The 18,263-nt window shown below is 42.7% G+C and overlaps 1 protein-coding gene and 1 long non-coding RNA gene across 2 annotated transcripts; both read right to left on the bottom strand.

Annotated features, from left to right (window-relative positions):
- Window positions 1-169: 169 nt before the first annotated feature.
- LOC111954569 (excitatory amino acid transporter 3) lies at window positions 170-17,851 on the bottom strand. The gene is made up of 12 exons (XM_023974413.2): window positions 17,373-17,851; window positions 7,666-7,806; window positions 7,385-7,477; window positions 7,170-7,284; window positions 6,887-6,929; window positions 6,083-6,193; window positions 5,490-5,674; window positions 4,479-4,586; window positions 3,835-3,957; window positions 3,453-3,647; window positions 2,987-3,121; window positions 170-2,651 (listed from the first exon to the last, which is right to left on the bottom strand). The coding sequence occupies exons 1-12, from the start codon at window positions 17,455-17,457 to the stop codon at window positions 2,417-2,419; spliced, it is 1,569 nt and encodes a 522-aa protein (XP_023830181.1). The 5' UTR covers window positions 17,458-17,851; the 3' UTR covers window positions 170-2,416.
- Window positions 12,604-16,945, bottom strand: LOC111954664 (uncharacterized). Its single transcript, XR_002876011.2, has 2 exons — window positions 13,998-16,945; window positions 12,604-13,743 (listed from the first exon to the last, which is right to left on the bottom strand). It is a non-coding gene; the product is annotated as an uncharacterized lncRNA (long non-coding RNA).
- Window positions 17,852-18,263: the final 412 nt, after the last annotated feature.

Consider the following 18,263-nt stretch of genomic DNA (forward strand, 5'->3'; position numbering starts at 1 on the left):
ATTTCAAATGGTTTGCTAAGTCGTTCTTGTAGATAAAAACAAGGTTGTACAGTAACCAAAGGATGCACTTCCAATGGTCAGATGCTGGACAGGAAGAAACAAGTAAATGAAAGCAGTAATGTCCACAACTCTAATTCTGCATTCTCAACCACTCAAAAAGAGAAACGCCCAAGTTATATTTTTCTTTATTAGCTTACATCTAGTACATGTTGATTCATATACTGAAGTCATTTGTGAACTGTACGCACTTTAGCCATTGATTGTTGTTGATCTCATCATACTGTGCTTTTGAAATGTACAGAAGAACCTGATTGACAAGCTTTATTTTGAGCCACATCTGATCAATCAAATGTTAGTTACGTCGCCCTTGACTTGCTTTCCTATACTCAATAACTCACCAACTTGAGAGATGTTCTATAATAACGTTGTCTACTACCTCAAATTAGGCCCGTATGCCTCTGTTATGGAACAAAAACAAGTCGTAGAGGTCAGATTGCAATGAGCTGTAAAATGAAGAGGCAGTTTCAATAATCCCATGCCTCAAGGGATGAAAACAAATTCTAAATTGGGATGGATGTAATTTTTGTTTAAAAAATGTTACATTAAGGCTCATATCTCTCAAGTTTAACCTTTATTTAACTAGGCAAGTCAGTTAAGAACAAATTCTTATTTACAATGACGGCCTACCGGGGAACAGTGGGTTAACTGCCTTGTCTAGGGGCGGAATGACAGATTTTTACCTTGTCAGCTCGGGGATTCAATTCAGCAACCTTTCGGTTACTGGCCCAATGGTCTAACCACTAGGCTACCTGCCGCCCCAAAGTAAGGCTACACAAAATAATGAATTTGTTGGGCCACACAAAGTTATTACATAATGAGCTGTTTGGAAGGCTTTGAATCTAACTAAGGTTTCATGGTTGATGTTGGAAGATGTACTAACTGCATTCAATTGAATTCCTGGATTCTACTGCTGGGTTTTCCAAAACATTGCCTCAGAGGCCCCACAATTCTTTGTTTCTCTGACAAACAAACATGAAGCTTTTAAAGTTAGCGTTCGTTATCAGAAAGCCTTTATTGTCAAGACCATCCTTATTAAAAAGTCATCCATCCTCTTTAGCAATTCATTATGAAAATATTTCACAGTATTCAATTAAATTCATAACTCAAACCTCGTTAGTGTGCCCATCAACTCTACTTTCTTAAAAAGGCTATTGGTCACTTGAAAAAGACTTTCAGCAGGTCTATGGTCATTACAAGTTTCCCACTGTATTTATTTGTAATATTGCTTCATGCAATAAAATTACATGGATGATATAAAGTTAATGAATTAATGAATAAGATGTTTGGCACATATTGTAAAGCTTAAGAACATTAACTTTCACCAACAAATATACTTGACTATGTAAAGAACAATCTCAGCTAAAGCGCCACACATACAAACCAATTATATATATTTATTTAAACTTGCTTTCGCTTTCAGGCCCACGGGGAAGGGGTGGTATGGGGGTCTCTGGATGTTGTTGGGGGATGGGGGGGCGACTCTGGGAATGGGTTGGTGGGGGGCTGATAGACAACCTCTGTTGCTGGGTGAGATGGGAAGGGATGGGAGGCTAAAGGGGACTAGGGGGGAATGGGTTGGGGTTGTCTTTGTATGGATTTCTTTGTTTTTTGTATCTGACCCCCCAGAACAAAAATGGACAAAATGAAATAAAAAGTCACACAAAAAATAATTTGCAAAGAGTGGTCATCTTCTGAAGAGCAAACAAAGTCTGTTTGAATCTTTGCAATATACAGTGTTTTGAACATCAAGAATATAGTTATTTCTTCTTCCATGCTCTTTTTCACAATACATATACACAGCTCAATCCGGCGATATATTATTTCAGTTACACACACGCGCTGTGTTTCAAAAGCTCTGGCTCTTGTAGTCGTCTTTGTTCCCTCTGTAAAAACAATAGCAAAAGTATTGATTCATTCAAAAGTGACTGTGTACATTGTCGGCACTATGTCAACATAACAATGGAAGCTCTTTTGGTAAAAGAGAGCATGGGTTCATCCCAAAGGGCACCTCATTCTCTACATAGGCCCTGGTCTAAAGTAGTGCACTATTTAAGCAATAGGGTGTCATTTCAGATACAGCCCAGCTCATTTTAAGGGCTGCTGAGGATTTCCACTTGTGGTTAAAAACCATACTGATCATTGGGGACAGTGCTGGAAAGAGAATCAAGATAGAACAGATGGTGGTGGCTGATATTGCTACAGATGTAGGATCTTAATTTGAGTCAGTGTGCTACAACAGGAAAATAATCCTCCTGCATCAACAGGAAATGTTGGTCACAGATCTAGAACCAGGCTACAAACAGAACCAGGCTAAACATCTAGCAGCATTGGCACTTCTTTGCTTCCCCCCTTCCTCCTAAAACTGGGAGGTCTCTGTGAAGGAGATGGCGTCAGTTTTGTCGACGGTGAAGCCGCCGTTGACGTAGGACTTCTTCTCACACTCCTCGTTGTCCAGCGTGGTCCCCAGGGCGAAGGGGTTAGTCACGTCCGAGGTGCCGTCCATCCTTTCCAGCTCCCGCATGGACAGCTTCTGAACGATGCCAGCTCCGTAGGCATCTCCCAGCACGTTGATCATGGTGCGGAAGCGGTCTCTGAAATGGCGAGTGAACATCGATAATCAGTTAAAGATACTGTAGACTTTGCAATACGACGTCATCCTGCACTGCGGGTCAACTTCCAGTTTACAGTCATCAACAACAACAAAACGTAACCTGCCAAGACCGTCCCTCCTGGGCATTGTTTAAGGGATGGCACAAATTGGGAAGAGAATGTAGTTGTAGTCTTGGCAGATTTATGTTTTTGTTGTCTCTACTGTGTATGGTGATGTTATATTGCTGAGTCTACCTTTAAAACGTCACACCATTGGATTAATCACTAAAACAATATTTTCTCTTGACAATATTTCACTCAACAAGGTATTACTCACAGCAGCCAATCCACAGCAATAATTAAAGTGACATCATTTGCCGGTAGTCCAACCGCAGTCAGCACAATCACCATGGTAACAAAACCAGCGTTAGGTACACCAGCGGCTCCGATGCTGGCTACTGTTGCTGTTACACTAAAATCAGAGGAAACAGTAAGTTACCATCATTATAATTTTAATTATTTTAAATTATTAGGTCAGTAACTTGATACATGATACTAACATACATACTGCCATGACATATTTCAACTGATTATGATTGAGTTTCCAGTGTGAAGTCTGTTTTGTCACGCACAAATACATTTTTCCTTACATCACTCAGTGGCGTACCCATTCTGAGCAGCGGAAGTCTGAGACCGCCAAAGACTTTCCGTCTGATTAGAAATATGCCATGACACTTTCACCTGCCCAAAATGAGTACATCGAATACACAATCTCCTGTCAACCCAAGGTGTTGGGGACTTGCCTGATGGTGACAATCTGACCCACGTCAAGAGCATAGTCGTTGAGCTGGGCAATGAAGATGGCAGCGACCGCCTCGTAGAGAGCTGTACCGTCCATGTTGATGGTGGCGCCCACGGGCAACACGAAGCGGGTGATCCTCTTGTCGATCCGGAGGTTCTCTTCGGCACAGCGGAAGGTGACAGGCAGGGTGGCAGAGCTAGAGGGAGGTGGCATTTAGGTTAAAGAAGGATGGATGGATGATTGGACACGTAGGTGGATAATTGGACGGATGGATGGAAGAACGGACAGATGGATGGATTGGATAAATAGATATGTCAGGGTTTACTGCTATGCTTTGCTATATACAACATATTGTATGATCCCCAATAGTGACCGAGGCTTACCTGGAAGAGATCATGAGAGCAGTGACCAGTGCCTGAGCCATCCCCAAGGCAAAGGTATACGGGTTCTTCCTCACAATGACAAAGTAGATCAGCGGCAAAAAAACAGTAGCGTGGATAGCTAGGCTGAGGAGAAAAGTAAAACATTACAAAAAAGTGTTTGATTTTGACTCATTGTAAGAAATAGCTGACTAATCCCTGGGGGTTAACTGGGGACTAAAACTTCTCCAGGTTATAATAACAGAATAAACAGGCTGGGTATCAAAAGGCACCCTATTCCCTTTATAGTCCACTACTCTTTGACCACGGCACATAGGCCTCTGGTCAACAGTAGTGCACTATATAGGGAACAGAGTGCTATTTAGGACACACACGGACAGCGTTCCCCCCCACTAGACTCTGGAGAATCATTTTCCTGTTGACACAGAAGCATAATTCTGTCCGGGAAATTTATGGTTGGACAGGTGTTCGCAAAAGGTCTCATTACCGCATCTGCAGGTTGAGCAGTTTTAAATGTCCTTGGTTCTTATCTGTGCCAGGACAGAGATGACATTTTACAGTATCTTTGCAAGAATACTGGACCCTAATCCCAGCTATAAATCTACCAATGTTCTGGAGAGAGAAAGAGAATGCTGGTTTAGGCTCACCCACTCAAAACTGTCACCATGTACATTCCCAACTTCCTGAAGATCTCCCAGTCTTCTACCTCGATGATCTTGGCAGCGATGAGGAAGAGTATTCCCACTGGCATATAGCTGTAATAATAACAATGGTTATGTTAATGCTATCAACATTTCCACCATCACCTCCACCATTGGAATAGCATTGAATACTACAGTACATTCATATAATTGCATAGAAAATAGTTAATGTGAACTACAAGATTCTAAACATTTGTAGTGTAGTTTAGTGAGATGGAGGGTGAATTTTAAGATTTAAAAAATTGTATTCGTAAAGAGCTTGTAGACTACACTGTACTTATGCCGCGTTCACATGCTAGTCGAAACTAGAAAACACTGATTGTAGTTATACACGTGCCGTGTTCAACCAGTTAGCAAGTCGGAAATGTCCAAGTTCCGACTAGCACGTGAACTCAGCAATACATACCATATGATAATCTGGACTAGTCTCGTGGTGGCCTGTAGTTACATACCACATGATCATCTGGACTAGCCTCATGGTGGCCTGTAGTTACATTTTACCAATGATAATCTGAACTAGCCTCATGGTGGCCTGTAGTTACATACCACATGATAATCTGGACTAGTCTCGTGGTGGCCTGTAGTTACATACCACATGATCATCTGGACTAGCCTCATGGTGGCCTGTAGTTACATACCACATGATAATCTGAACTAGCCTCATGGTGGCCTGTTAGTACATACCACATGATAATCTGAACAGCCTCATAGTGGCTGTAGTTACATACCACATGATAATCTGAACTAGCCTCATGGTGGCCTGTAGTTACATACCACATGATAACCTGAACTAGCCTCATGGTGGCCTGTAGTTACATACCACATGATAACCTGAACTAGCCTCATGGTGGCCTGTAGTTACATACCACATGATAATTGAACAAGCCTCATAGTGGCCTGTAAGTACATACCACATGATAACCTGAACTAGCCTCATAGTGGCCTGTAGTTACATACCACATGATAATCTGAACTAGCCTCATGGTGGCCTCGTTTAAAGCATCAAAGAACTCCAGCAGAATGCGTCCCCTTTCCCCCATCTTGCCAATGACGAGGCCAAACGCCACACAGAACACGATGAGGCCCAGCACGTTGAGCCCATCAGAATATGACCCGACTATTATATAGTCCTTGGTGATGTTCTACAGAGAGGAGAAATAAGGAAGCAAATAGAAAAATAGAAATAGATTTTGGTCAAAACATCCACAGGTGAAGTACTGTGTTTCAATGGCCGACAGCCATTTTCTTGTGCTTTTTCCTCAGATCACAACATATTGACCCCTGTCCACACAGTGGCATTATAATGTTCTACAAGTTGATCTGTGGTCATCACACTCGATGTGGGTAGCCAGGTGTAGACGCACCAAGGCACATCTGAAAAAAAGACTGAAATGGACACATTTTCATACCACAAAAGATTGTGATTGGATAGATAGACTGATGAACTCTAAACAAGTAAGAAAAGAAGACCGGGCTTGCCAGCTTCGATCCTATCAAATCACAGCTCTTGACACACAGGCGGATAAACATATGGAAACAGTAACACCTACCTCTGGGGGGAAAATGGTTGCCATAACAGTGGTAGAGAGAGGAGGGAACATTGTGGTTGTAGTGTTCTCCTTCACTTTAGAGGGTTCCAACTCTTTGCGTGTTGTCTTGTACTGGTTGAATTGAAATAGTAACATTTGACATGGTTATATTTGAATGTAGATCATGTTTTCTCCTCAAAGAGCATTGAGTGGCTGCTGCCAACATACTGACTCAACTCCAGCTCACTTTAATAATGGAAATTGATGGGAAATGATCAAAAATGTATCACTAGCCACTTTAAACAATGCCACTTAATATAATGTATATACTGTACTCTATATCATCTACTGCATCTTGCCATCTTTATGTAATACATGTATCACTAGCCACTTTAAACTATGCCACTTTTATGTTTACATACCCTACATTACTCATCTCATATGTATATACTGTACTCGATACCATCTACTGCATCTTGCCTATGCCGTTCTGTACCATCACTCATTCATATATCTTTATGTACATATTCTTTATCCCTTTACACTTGTGTGTATAAGGTAGTAATTGTGGAATTGTTAGGTTAGATTACTCGTTGGTTATTACTGCATTGTCAGAACTAGAAGCACAAGCGTTTCGCTACACTCGCATTAACATCTGCTAACCATGTGAATGTGACAAATAAAATTTGATTTGTATAGCCTGCCCCCAGATTTGTTTGTGCCGTCTTGACAATTCTCATAAGAGTTGACAAGGCAGCACAAACAGATCTGGGACCAGGCTAGTGACCGTAAGCTTGAATGTACAAATCAGACAATGACTCTTACCTGTTGGAAACAAGCCTGCACTATGTTTTCAGGAAACATGTTTCTGTGGATCGAATAGGACAAATGTTGAGATGCCAACAAGGTGAGCCAAATGTGGAAATGTTATTAACTGCATCTCTGACTGATGTAGAATGGGCCTTTTATAGAAATTCTATCAAATTAAATATCATATTCATTTATTTGACTGCTAAATTGGTTCGGTTCGGCCACCCCTCCCCTCCCTCAAACTAACTTTGCCACTGCTGCTGAAAATAATTATAGGGGAAACACTGGAAGCCGTCACCTGACAAGATCCAGTAGTGTGTCAACAGTGTTGACGTTTTGTGTGTTCTCTGTCCTGTCGATGTTTTCTGCCTTCTGAGAGACACCAGGTTTGATGGCTATCACCAATGCAATACCTGAAAAACATGTTCACCATCATTCAATAGTCAAATGTCATTCTTCATAACAAATGGGGGAACAGCTGAAAGGGAGTGAGACCAGGCGCTTTTAACTCACCCAAAATGACTGCAATGATGGTGGTGGTTAAGTAATAAACCACAGCCCTCAAACCTATCTTTCCGGAAACATCCGAATCCAGGGCGGCCACTCCTGTGAACACAAACAAGACCTGTTCACCCAAAGGAAGCATGTCTGTCAACAAGTCCTCTCAATGACTAGGACTATGTTAGTTGTTTTTGACTAAGATATCTGTACGCATTCTCTGACGGCCCCCTTCATTAAACATAGTGCAGAGTGACTGAAATAGAGCTGTTGAGATACAATTCATCCCAAGTTACCTGTTATCATGCTGGAGATGATGAGGGGCAGGATGACCAGCTTGAGCATCCGCATCAGGATATCTCCCGGGAATCCAAAATACTGCTTATCGAGGTGGGAAAGGGAAGCATAGTCCCTAACCAACACCCCAAGGCCTATCCCTGAGAGAGAGAGAGATGAATAAGGTTAGTTTACGAAGGTTAGTTCAGTACAAGGTTTGTTCAATACATCACAAGTTTAGTTCCCAGTTCCCACACTACCCATTCACTGAATATGAAGCATTTTCACTGTGGAAATGTAGTGGGAGAGAGGGAGATATAATGATGACAAAAGGAACAACATGTTCGACCTGCATGCCATGTCAAATTAAAATGTAAGCGTCGCTATTATTTAAGAGCTGCCAAGTAGGCTACCACAGTATTATGACTTTGTGACTTTCTCGTTTTTAGTTTATGGGCAAGGTGTTACATAACTTTAGCTTGGCACAGGGTTTCATGACAGGGGTTTAAGGTTATGACATTGAGAAATACACTGTATGTAACGTTTATGGGGTGGAGAGGTGGGGGGTTCACCCATAAACGTCATGGGTTTATGGGGTGGAGAGGTGGGGGGTTCACCCATAAACGTCATGGGTTTATGGGGTGGAGAGGTGGGGGGTTCGCCCATAAACAGTCATGGGTTTATGGGGTGGAGAGGTGGGGGGTTCGCCCATAAACGTCATGGGTTTATGGGGTGGAGAGGTGGGGGGTTCGCCCATAAACGGCACATACAGTGTATTTCGCTGATCCACTTCCATCCTCCCCACCCTGTGTTATCAACCACTACAAGCCACCATAAAACAACCCTGTGAAAGGTTGGGAAAAGTGGTGACACAGCGAATTGTAACTAAATAGGTTACATCATTCCTAATTCAAAATAAACCCTCTCATGATATACTGTACTGTATAGAAGTTGTTCCACACCGGTGGTGGTGGTGGCTGTGGTAATACGTTTTTATTTTTTAATTATTGATTTATTTTACCAGGTAAGTTGATAATGGTGGTGGTGATTGTGGTAATGGTGGCAAGGTTGTAAGGGCTCCGCGTTGCGTCGCGCCTAAGAACAGCCCTTAGCCGCGGTATATTGGCCATATACCACACCTCCTCAGGCCTTATTGCTAAAGGAATGATCATTTTGTCATGCAATTTCTATCTGGTAATTTATGTAAAATAATGTGATTCCTTCAAAATGGTTAATCACAATCTCCACGCGGTTTTCATGGTTTCATTAAAAAGATGAGTCAGCACATTTCTTGAGATCTGGGTCTGTATTCACAGAGTATGTGTGCTAGGATCAGTTTTGTATTTTAGATAATAATAAATAAGAGTATATGGATATGGAGGGGACCTGATCCTAGATCAGCACTCCTAGTCAGACTATTTATGAATACAGGCCCTATGGAGAGTAAAATCTTGCAGCATGCCACAATAGGACAGTTATTGGCATATTGGCAAAGCTAAATTACTTATGGTTTTGAATTAAACATACAAGACGACGTCCAACAATCCCACTCATGTAATAACTTAAGTACAGAACTGGCATGGAAGGGGCTGCCTTGCTACTAGAGTGTAAGCATGGCCAGCAACAGAGGCCACATTGTGTAGTAATGAACTTTTATGTGCACTGCAAAGCCGTTACCGTGATTTTGACAGTAGCTTACAGGCAGCTCTGTGGCAAGTAAAATTCTGTATTTCATATTACAGTACACCTACTGTAAAATAAATATGGTATTGAAGCAAGTACTGTGTAAATGTTACTGTAATCAGAATTAATGGATGAATTAATGAAATTCATTGAAGAGAGCGGTTTGTATTTCACAGTATTTTACTGTAATTATATGTGATTAGTGCAAGCAGGTTGACTGCTCAGCAACCTGGTCTCAGAGCATTTTGTATCATTCTGTACGTAAATCCGGGACACTCCATTTAGTATGATATGTTACGTTTTGTATGGTATGCATTCATTTGTGGAAGTCCATCACCCATTTCGTATGATATGTTACGTTTTGTATGGTATGCATTCATTTGTGGAAGTCCATCACCCATTTCGTATGATATGTGTAACGGTGTTCCTCCTCCCCTTCATACGAAGAGGAGGAGTAGTGATTCGACCAAAATGCAGCGGGTTTTGAATACATAATGATTTATTAAATCAATCGACGAGACACGAAAACAAACACTGGGAAGGATTACAAAATAACAAAAAACGAATGTAGACTGACCTACACCATGAGTACTTACATAAAACACGAAGCACGTAGGAACAGGTACAGACTAATAACAAACGCTACAGTCCCGTGTGGTACGCAGACACAGACACGGAAGACAATCACCCACAAACAAACAGTGAGAACAACCTACCTTAATATGACTCTCAATTAGAGGAAAACGCAAAACACCTGCCTCTAATTAAGAGCCATACCAGGCAACCCAAAACCAACATAGAAACAGCAAACATAGACTGCCCACCCAAAACTCACGCCCTGACCAACACACACATACAAAACAGAAAACAGGTCAGGAACGTGACAATATGTATGTTACGAACTACAATTCATATTATTTGTTAAAAATTTGTAAAACGTACAATGTGTTACGAATTTGCAAATGTATGATATGTAATAAATTAGGTTAGGGGAAGGGTTAGCTAACATGCTAAGTATACTGAACAAAAATAAAGCAACAATTTTACTGAGTTACACTTCATATAAGGAAATCAGTCAATTGAAATAGATTCATTATGCCCTAATCTATTGATTTCTCATGACTGGGCAGGGGCGAAGCCATGGGTTGGCCTGGGAGGGCATAGGCCCTCCTACTTGGGAGCCAGGCCCACCCACTGGGGAGCCAGGCCCAGCCAAACAGAATGAGTTTTTCCCCACAAAATGGCTTTATTACAGACAGAAATACTCCTGTTTCATTAGCTGTCCAGACTGATTTCAGACAATCTCGCAGGTTAAGAAGCCAGATGTGGCAGTACTGGGCTAGCATGGTTGCACGTGGTCTGCGGTTGTGAAGCCAGTTGGACGTACTGCCAAATTCTCTAAAACAACGGTGGAGGTGGCTTTTGATAGAAAAATTAACATTACATGCTCTGGCAACAGCTCTGGTGGATATTCCTGCAGTCAGCATGCCAATTGTACGCTCCCTCAAAACTTGGTCTTTTATTGTCCCCAGCACAAGGTGCACCTGTGTAATGATCATGCCGTTTAATCAGCTTCTTGATATGCCACACCTGTCAAGTGGATGGATTATCTTGGCAAAGGAGAAATGCTCACTAACAGGGATGTAAACAAATTTGTGCACAACATTTTAGATAAATACGCTTTTTGTGCATGTGGAACATTTCTGGGATCTTTTATTTCAGCTCATGAAACATGGGACCAACCAACACGTTTCATGTTGCGTTTATATTTTTGTTTAGTATAGATGCAAAGTAGCTAAAAAGTATTAAATAGTTGAAAAGTTGCTAATTAAGCCTCCCGGGTGGCGCAGTGGTCTAGGGCACTGCATCGCAGTGCTAGCTGCGCCACCAGAGTCTCTGGGTTCGCGCCCAGGCTCTGTCGCAGCCGGCCGCGACCGGGAGGTCCGTGGGGCGACGCACAATTAGCCTAGAGTCGTCCGGGTTAGGGAAGGTTTGGCCGGGTTAGGGAAGGTTTGGCCGGTAGGGATATCCTTGTCTCATCGCGCTCCAGCGACTCCTGTGGCGGGCCGGGCGCAGTGCGCGCTAACCAAGGGGGCCAGGTGCACGGTGTTTCCTCCGACACATTGGTGCGGCTGGCTTCCGGGTTGGAGGCGCGCTGTGTTAAGAATCAGTGTGGCTTGGTTGGGTTGTGCTTCGGAGGACGCATGGCTTTCGACCCTCCCGAGCCCGTACGGGAGTTGTAGCGATGAGACAAGATAGTAATTACTAGCGATTGGATACCACGAAAATTGGGGAGAAAAGGGGGTACATTTTTTTTAAAATAATAATAAAAAGAAAAGTTGCTAATTAGCTAAACGTATAAAGTTGTCCATGATGAGATTTTAAAATAGCTCAAACATATAATGCAAAAGTCTAGCAACCTGAAGGTTGCGAGTTCTTATCTCATCACGGAAAACTTTATTAATTTTATCGCATTATACGCCTGTCTGCTTGGATCAGCACGGATATGGATCCCCAAGAAAACCATCAAAGCCCACCTACCACCTGAGTTCAAGGACTATCCAGACACCCAGGTAGTGATCGACTGCACTGAACTCCACTGCCAGGCACCATCTTCACTACTACTGCAGAGTGAGGCGTTTTCTTCCTACAAGTCAAACTGTACCTTTAAAGGCATGTTGGGAATGTCACCACATGGAACTGTCACTTTTGTGTCATCGTTGTATGCTGGATCTGTGAGTAACAAGGAGATCTTCAAGTAGTCTGGAATTATTCCCTTACTCACCCCTGACATGGCCATTATGGTGGATAAGGGCTTTCTCGTAGATGACATTGTTCCGTGCAAGGTCTACCGGCCAGCCTTTCTGTCAAGACGCACACAGATGCCAGCGCATGAGGTTAGGGAGACCCAATCCATTGCCAGGCTGAGAGTGCATGTTGAAAGAATGATCCACAGAGTAAAGGAGCACAAGCTGTTTGACGCAGTCATCCCCCTGACCATCTCAGGCAGCATCAACCAATTATTTGCAGTGGCGTGCCTGTTGGTCAACTATCAAAACGGACCTTTGGTCAGAGCATGGGCCAAACCAGTGTAAATTAACATGTGTTTATTTGCTAGCAGCAAAATAATAATTTGTTTATCTACGACATGTATCAATCATTTGTGTTGTAGTGAATATCAGTTTGTGTGGAGCTTGTATTGGCTTTAATTAGGCAATGAGTAACAGGGGTGGGGGAAAGAAATCAAGTAAACACAGAATAACCAGAATGCAAGATTGAATACAACGTTAGAGATGTGTAATTGATTAACTGAACTGTTGAACATTTGCTGAAATACATTTTTTTAAACAAATCTATTCTACTGTAGATTTCTTCACAAGAACATCAATACTTATTTTTCATAAAACCACTAAACTTGGCACCCATGCAGGGGTTCCATTCAGGTGCGAGAGACACTTCTGCATGTAGTGGTAAAAATACAAGTGGTCAACCTTCTCTCTTATAGTTTTTGAAACATGTAGATCTTTATAAATCCTTTCAACTAGGATGTCCTCCTGTGCACAGATGACAAAGTCACACCAGCTACAACCTGTGAGAAGGATTTGACCTTGCACCTGCCAGTAGTAAGCATGAGATCTCTTCAACTTCAGCTCTCCATTCTGTATCTTCAGGTAAGGGCAGTCAACATAACTTGGTACATTTGGGCACTTGACCTCTAAGAGTCCAAAGTGTAGTCTCACACTGGGATCAAATATGATGCCATCTGGAGAGGATCCTAACCACGGAGCATCTGGGTGCACTACGAAGCCACACGGAAAGAAGTTAACATTCTTCAGTGTGCAGTACTCCTGTACAGCCACTGGCTCCATGGCAAGCCCCCTCTTCATCTCCATGGTCTGCATACCAGATCCCTTGAACATCCGCTCAGCTAGGTGGTCTGAGGTGAGGTCTCTCCCCGGACATGGCAAACCTTTCGGAAACAAGAGGATGTTATTCTCATTTTCCTGAGCTGATGCCATTCCGGGCTGCTGCTCTGCTCCCTTGTAGCAACCTGGACTTTGTGTGACATCTCATAGGTTGTCTCTAATGCCTTGAGGTGGAACTGCTCCTGATGGCTAAGGACGTAAGCACACTGGAAAGACTGAAGCCTGTAGCCATCTAATGGAAGTATTGGTGGAGAAGGGGCATCGGCAATCTTCACAATTTCACGGGTCTTTGGCTGTGGAAGCTGATAGGACAGAACACTGCCGGCTTGCACTGGCCCAAAGGCGGACTCAACCAGGGGCACGTCAGCTGACATTTCCATTGTTGTCACAAGAGGGGCAGTAAGTGGAGAAAAGTTGGCATACGTTTCTGAGATGCGGAGAAGGTCCATGTCAGGCATGTATCCATTGAGTGCTTTGTAGAGAGCACTTCTGCAAAACATTTTAAAACCTTAACAACAGGTTGGAGAGATTACTATGACAAAGACTCATGTAACTTTTCCAGAAACAGCACAAGCCCAAAAGTTCAAATAAAATGAATTAAAATATACAGATTTATAGATTATATATTTCCCCCCAGTCTTTGTCCCAAACATTTGTCATTACATCGTAAAGACGCCACTGTTTAGGCTTATCATCTGGATACAAAAACTAAAATGTTTCCATTCTAGGAACCTCCAACTTACCTTATTCCATCAGCACACGAGTTAGTTGGTTTACGGAACTCTATCCCATCAAACAGACCTGGTTTCACACCCTAATTAACACGGATTTACTGTTACATAGGCTGAATACTTTTCAGGTGCATTTTTTTATGGATATTGATAGACTCACAAGTGTTCTTGGCTTGTGCCAACTCTGTTCTGTGTCTGTGCAGCTGTGAACTAACTGGTGGTGCAGTAGGAATGTTTAGTTGAGAGTAGTGCGCTGTCTGGTAAAGAAGGGCCACCAGATGATTGCACATAGCACTTCCTGCAACACAGGAGCAGTGGCTTTGGACAACTATCACTGGTACGGAGTGCTTTAACCTGTTAAGTGGGCAATTCTAAATTGGGATTGGGACCCATCATTAATTTCTATCTACTGATAAGATTAAATGTTGACACTGTCTCCAACACATTTTGACCATGATGTCAGTGTCCCACAGGAGATGTTTAACAAGGTCCCTAGTAGCTATCTATAACCTTTCCCTACTCTCATGCTGTGCGGCTTTTCACTCTTCCTCATGGACCTGTGACAGGCAGCCCTCACGGTGATCTCCCCTGTCAATGTATCTTTGTTAGATACTGTGTAGAAGACACGAATAACAATTATTTTTTAGCTAGCAAGCATAACTTAACCAAGCTAACGAAAATACACACAGTCTCAGGTAGATTCTGTCAACGTTACATCATTTTACGAAGTAACTAGCTAGCTACAGTTAATAGTTAAATTAGCTAGCTAATGATTGTAGCTAGCTAACGTTATATCTGTCACTGACTTGGTACTCATAGTTGTCTATGTAGGTTCCTATATACATCTTTAACCCCTTTTCATTCTTGCTAGCTGGAGTCTCGGAAGCTGATTTAACAATTCGATGTACATCATTAATATTAATTTGAGGCAAGTCCTGAAGACACCTAGTAAAAAAACGGCGACATAGTGGTAGTAACGTTATATCGTCAATAACATCTAGACTGCCGGAAATTGCCACACCGGTAGAAAGTGTGTTTAGAACGTTCGATCATGGAATGTGCATAAGGGCTATTGGCTCTACTAACTCTCCTCTCCATGGCAACTGTTACAATGTTATTGTAAATGACTATGTTTTTTTCCAAGAAAGTAAAATAAAAATAGGAATAGGTTATCTATTTGGCCAGGTTTATGTGTTTACATTCTGAAAATACCCACTGGGTACACACTGGTTGAATCAACGTTGTTCCCACGTAATTTCAATGAAATTACATTGAACCAACGTGGAATAGACGTTGAATTGACATATGTGCCCAGTGGGTAACTTCATAAGCAGAAATTGTATTATCCTTGTGGAGGGCCCTTCAAAGGCACCATTTATCATTTAATGGTTTGACAGCCTTTAAAACACAATACTGCCACTGAGCCAAAGTCCATTTAGTCCATAAAATCATAAATGTCCAACCAAGCAAGCACAACAAAATGGTTACAGGGCAGGACAATTCAGTGACGGGCCCTAAATGTCAGTGGGCTGTTTTTTCCAAAACAACGGGTCGCAGGCAGCGTCAGAAGGCAGTGTGAAATTGTGCAATACCAAGTTTGGGAAACCCTGCTATATGGAATCCTTGGTACGTCCCTACCTTAAACCCTAAACTTAACACCTAACCTTATCATAACCTTAACCATAACCAACTTTTCATCTTCAATGGGGAGGTAGGGACGTCCCAAGGATTCAAAATTGCAAGGGCTGATGCAGAATAACTGACTGACTGGACTGAAGGAGCCAGTGGAGTGGGTCAGTTCAATCTAGTTCCGTTTGACTGGGGCAGTGAGACAGGCTCAGGGAGGCAGCACAGCATACAACAGTGCAGGGAACCCTGTCTCTGTAGGAGAGTGGGCATCAGCGTAGCAGTGGCAGAGACTGCTGTGCACATCAATATAATGAACAGTCACACAGAAACACACATTATGACCAGTCACACACACACACACACACTGGCCCCCCCTTGGGTTGTGCCATGGGGGAGATCTTTGTGGGCTATACTCGGCCTTGTCTCAGGATGGTAAATTGGTGGTTGAAGATATCCCTCTAGTGGTGTGGGGGCTGTGCTTTGGCAAAGTGGGTGGGGTTATATTCTGCCTGTTTGGCCCTGTCCGGGGGTATCATCGGATGGGGCCACAGTGTCTCCTGACCCCTCCTGTCTCAGCCTCCAGTATTTATGCTGCAGTAGTTTATGTGTCGGAGGGCTAGGGTCAGTCTGTTATATCTGGAGTACTTCTCCTGTCTTATCCGGTGTCCTGTGTGAATTTAAGTATGCTCTCTCTCTTTCTCTCTCTCGGAGGACCTGGGCCCTAGGACCATGCCTCAGAACTACCTGGCATGATGCTGTCCCCAGTCCACCTGGCCGTGCTGCTGCTCCAGTTTCAACTGTTCTGCCTGCGGCTATGGAACCATGACCTGTTCACCAGACGTGCTGTTTTCAACTCTCTAGAGACAGCAGGAGCGGTAGAGATGCTATGAAAAGCCAACTGACATTTACTCCTGAGGTTCTGACTTGTTGCACCCTCAACAGCTACTGTGATTATTATTATTTGACCATGCTGGTCATTTATGAACATTTGAACATCTTGGCCATGTTCTGTTATAATCTCCACCCGGCATAGCCAGAAAAGGACTGGCCACCCCTCATAGCCTGGTTCCTCTCTAGGTTTCGGCCTTTCTAGGGAGTTTTTCCTAGCCACCGTGCTTCTACACCTGCATTGCTTGCTGTTTGGGGTTTTAGGCTGGGTTTCTGTACAGCACTTTGAGATATCAGCTGATGTAAGAAGGGCTATATAAATAAATTTGATTTGTTCTGTTCGCATCCATCTTTGAACATCCTCACAGCTGCATGCACACAGGTGCACACACACACACACACACACACGCAGCATGCACAAGGCAACATTATGCACACACAACAAATACACCCATGCATGCACATTACTACTCTCATAGGGTTTGGCCGGGCTAGGCCGTCATTGTAAATAAGAATTTGTTCTTATGTTCTTAACTGACTTGCCTAGTTAAATAAAGGTTCATTTATTTTTTTTTTTTTTACAATTCTCATCAGCCAGTCCCCCAGCCCTACACATCTTTATAGGGCCAAGACAGGCTTCTGGATAACTCTAAGCCTGGACTGCAGCAATGGAAAACATCAGGAGAGATTAAAAATGTGTCAAAATAGACAAAAAGGAGAGAGGGAGTGGGGAAAGGGTGCACTGACAGAGCAAGGAGAGAGAGCGGAGACAGACAGGCAGCTACGCGGGAGTGTGTGACATCAAGCAGGGCTTCTTCACACTAAGTCGAGCGCAGACAATAGGGTTAGGGGGGCTTCACTTTCACTTACCTAACAGCACTGACACAATGGTCGCAATCAGCAACCAGTTCCTCTTCAGTAAGCCTTTGAGGTCCCAGCCCCTGTGTTCTTTCATCTTGTCCACTGGCGGCGGTTTCCTTAAGCACCCTCAATAGATGGCACAATGGAAGTCGGACACAAAAGGATCCACGTATCGGGTGGCCAGCTGACAGATGTAAGCAGGCAGTAGAGGCTAGTAGCTGTATACGCTCCAGCTATAACTACCTAAACAGAAAATGCAGCTCTCCCGCCTGGCCGTCAGTTGTTTCTGATGGAGAGGGAGAAGAACGCCTCCTGCGTGTGTCGCTCTGTGTGTGTGTGTGTGTGAGGCAGAAAGTATGTGTGACAGAGAATGAGATCGATCAGCAGGTTTTTACCCGTAGGGTTACCTCCAACCCACCACCATTCCACACACACACCCCGTCCCTCCCACAGACACACGAAGGCTCCATTCCCAGAATACACTGCCACCTACTGTGTCTTTAGACACATAATCATTACTCTAACTAACACCAAAAGGCATTCCACAAGAATATATATCACAAGACCTATAGCTAAAAATAAAATGACAAATTAACAGTTCTTTACAATTACCAAGCTCATTGTTTTACGATAAAAATAAACATTCTGTATTTCACAGGTAGATATACTGTATACTGAAGAATGTTTAGAAATTGGTTATGTTCTAAATGTTTAATTAGAACAGCATTAACTAATCCAAATTACAGTTAATTTTAAACAGAATTCTTAGATGTTCAATATATTACATTTAATCATTCCAAAATTAATTATTAGAACTATAATATTTATAAAATCTATCAACAAAATGGATTAAAAAAAACATAGAATGCATGTATTAATATCCTCCCCATATAAACCTGG

This window comes from Salvelinus sp. IW2-2015, linkage group LG3 (assembly GCF_002910315.2).
Source record: "Salvelinus sp. IW2-2015 linkage group LG3, ASM291031v2, whole genome shotgun sequence".
Taxonomy (NCBI): domain Eukaryota; kingdom Metazoa; phylum Chordata; class Actinopteri; order Salmoniformes; family Salmonidae; genus Salvelinus; species Salvelinus sp. IW2-2015.

Excerpts from the sequence above, each read along its gene's own strand:
- LOC111954569 (XM_023974413.2), bottom strand. The coding sequence starts at position 17,457 with ATGAAAGAACACAGGGGCTGGGACCTCAAAGGCTTACTGAAGAGGAAC. Across the intron at positions 5,675-6,082 it reads CAACCATTTTCCCCCCAGAG|AACATCACCAAGGACTATAT; the intron begins GTAGGTGTTACT and ends TCCTCTCTGTAG. Across the intron at positions 3,958-4,478 it reads ATGGTGACAGTTTTGAGTGG|CCTAGCTATCCACGCTACTG; the intron begins GTGAGCCTAAAC and ends TTTTCTCCTCAG.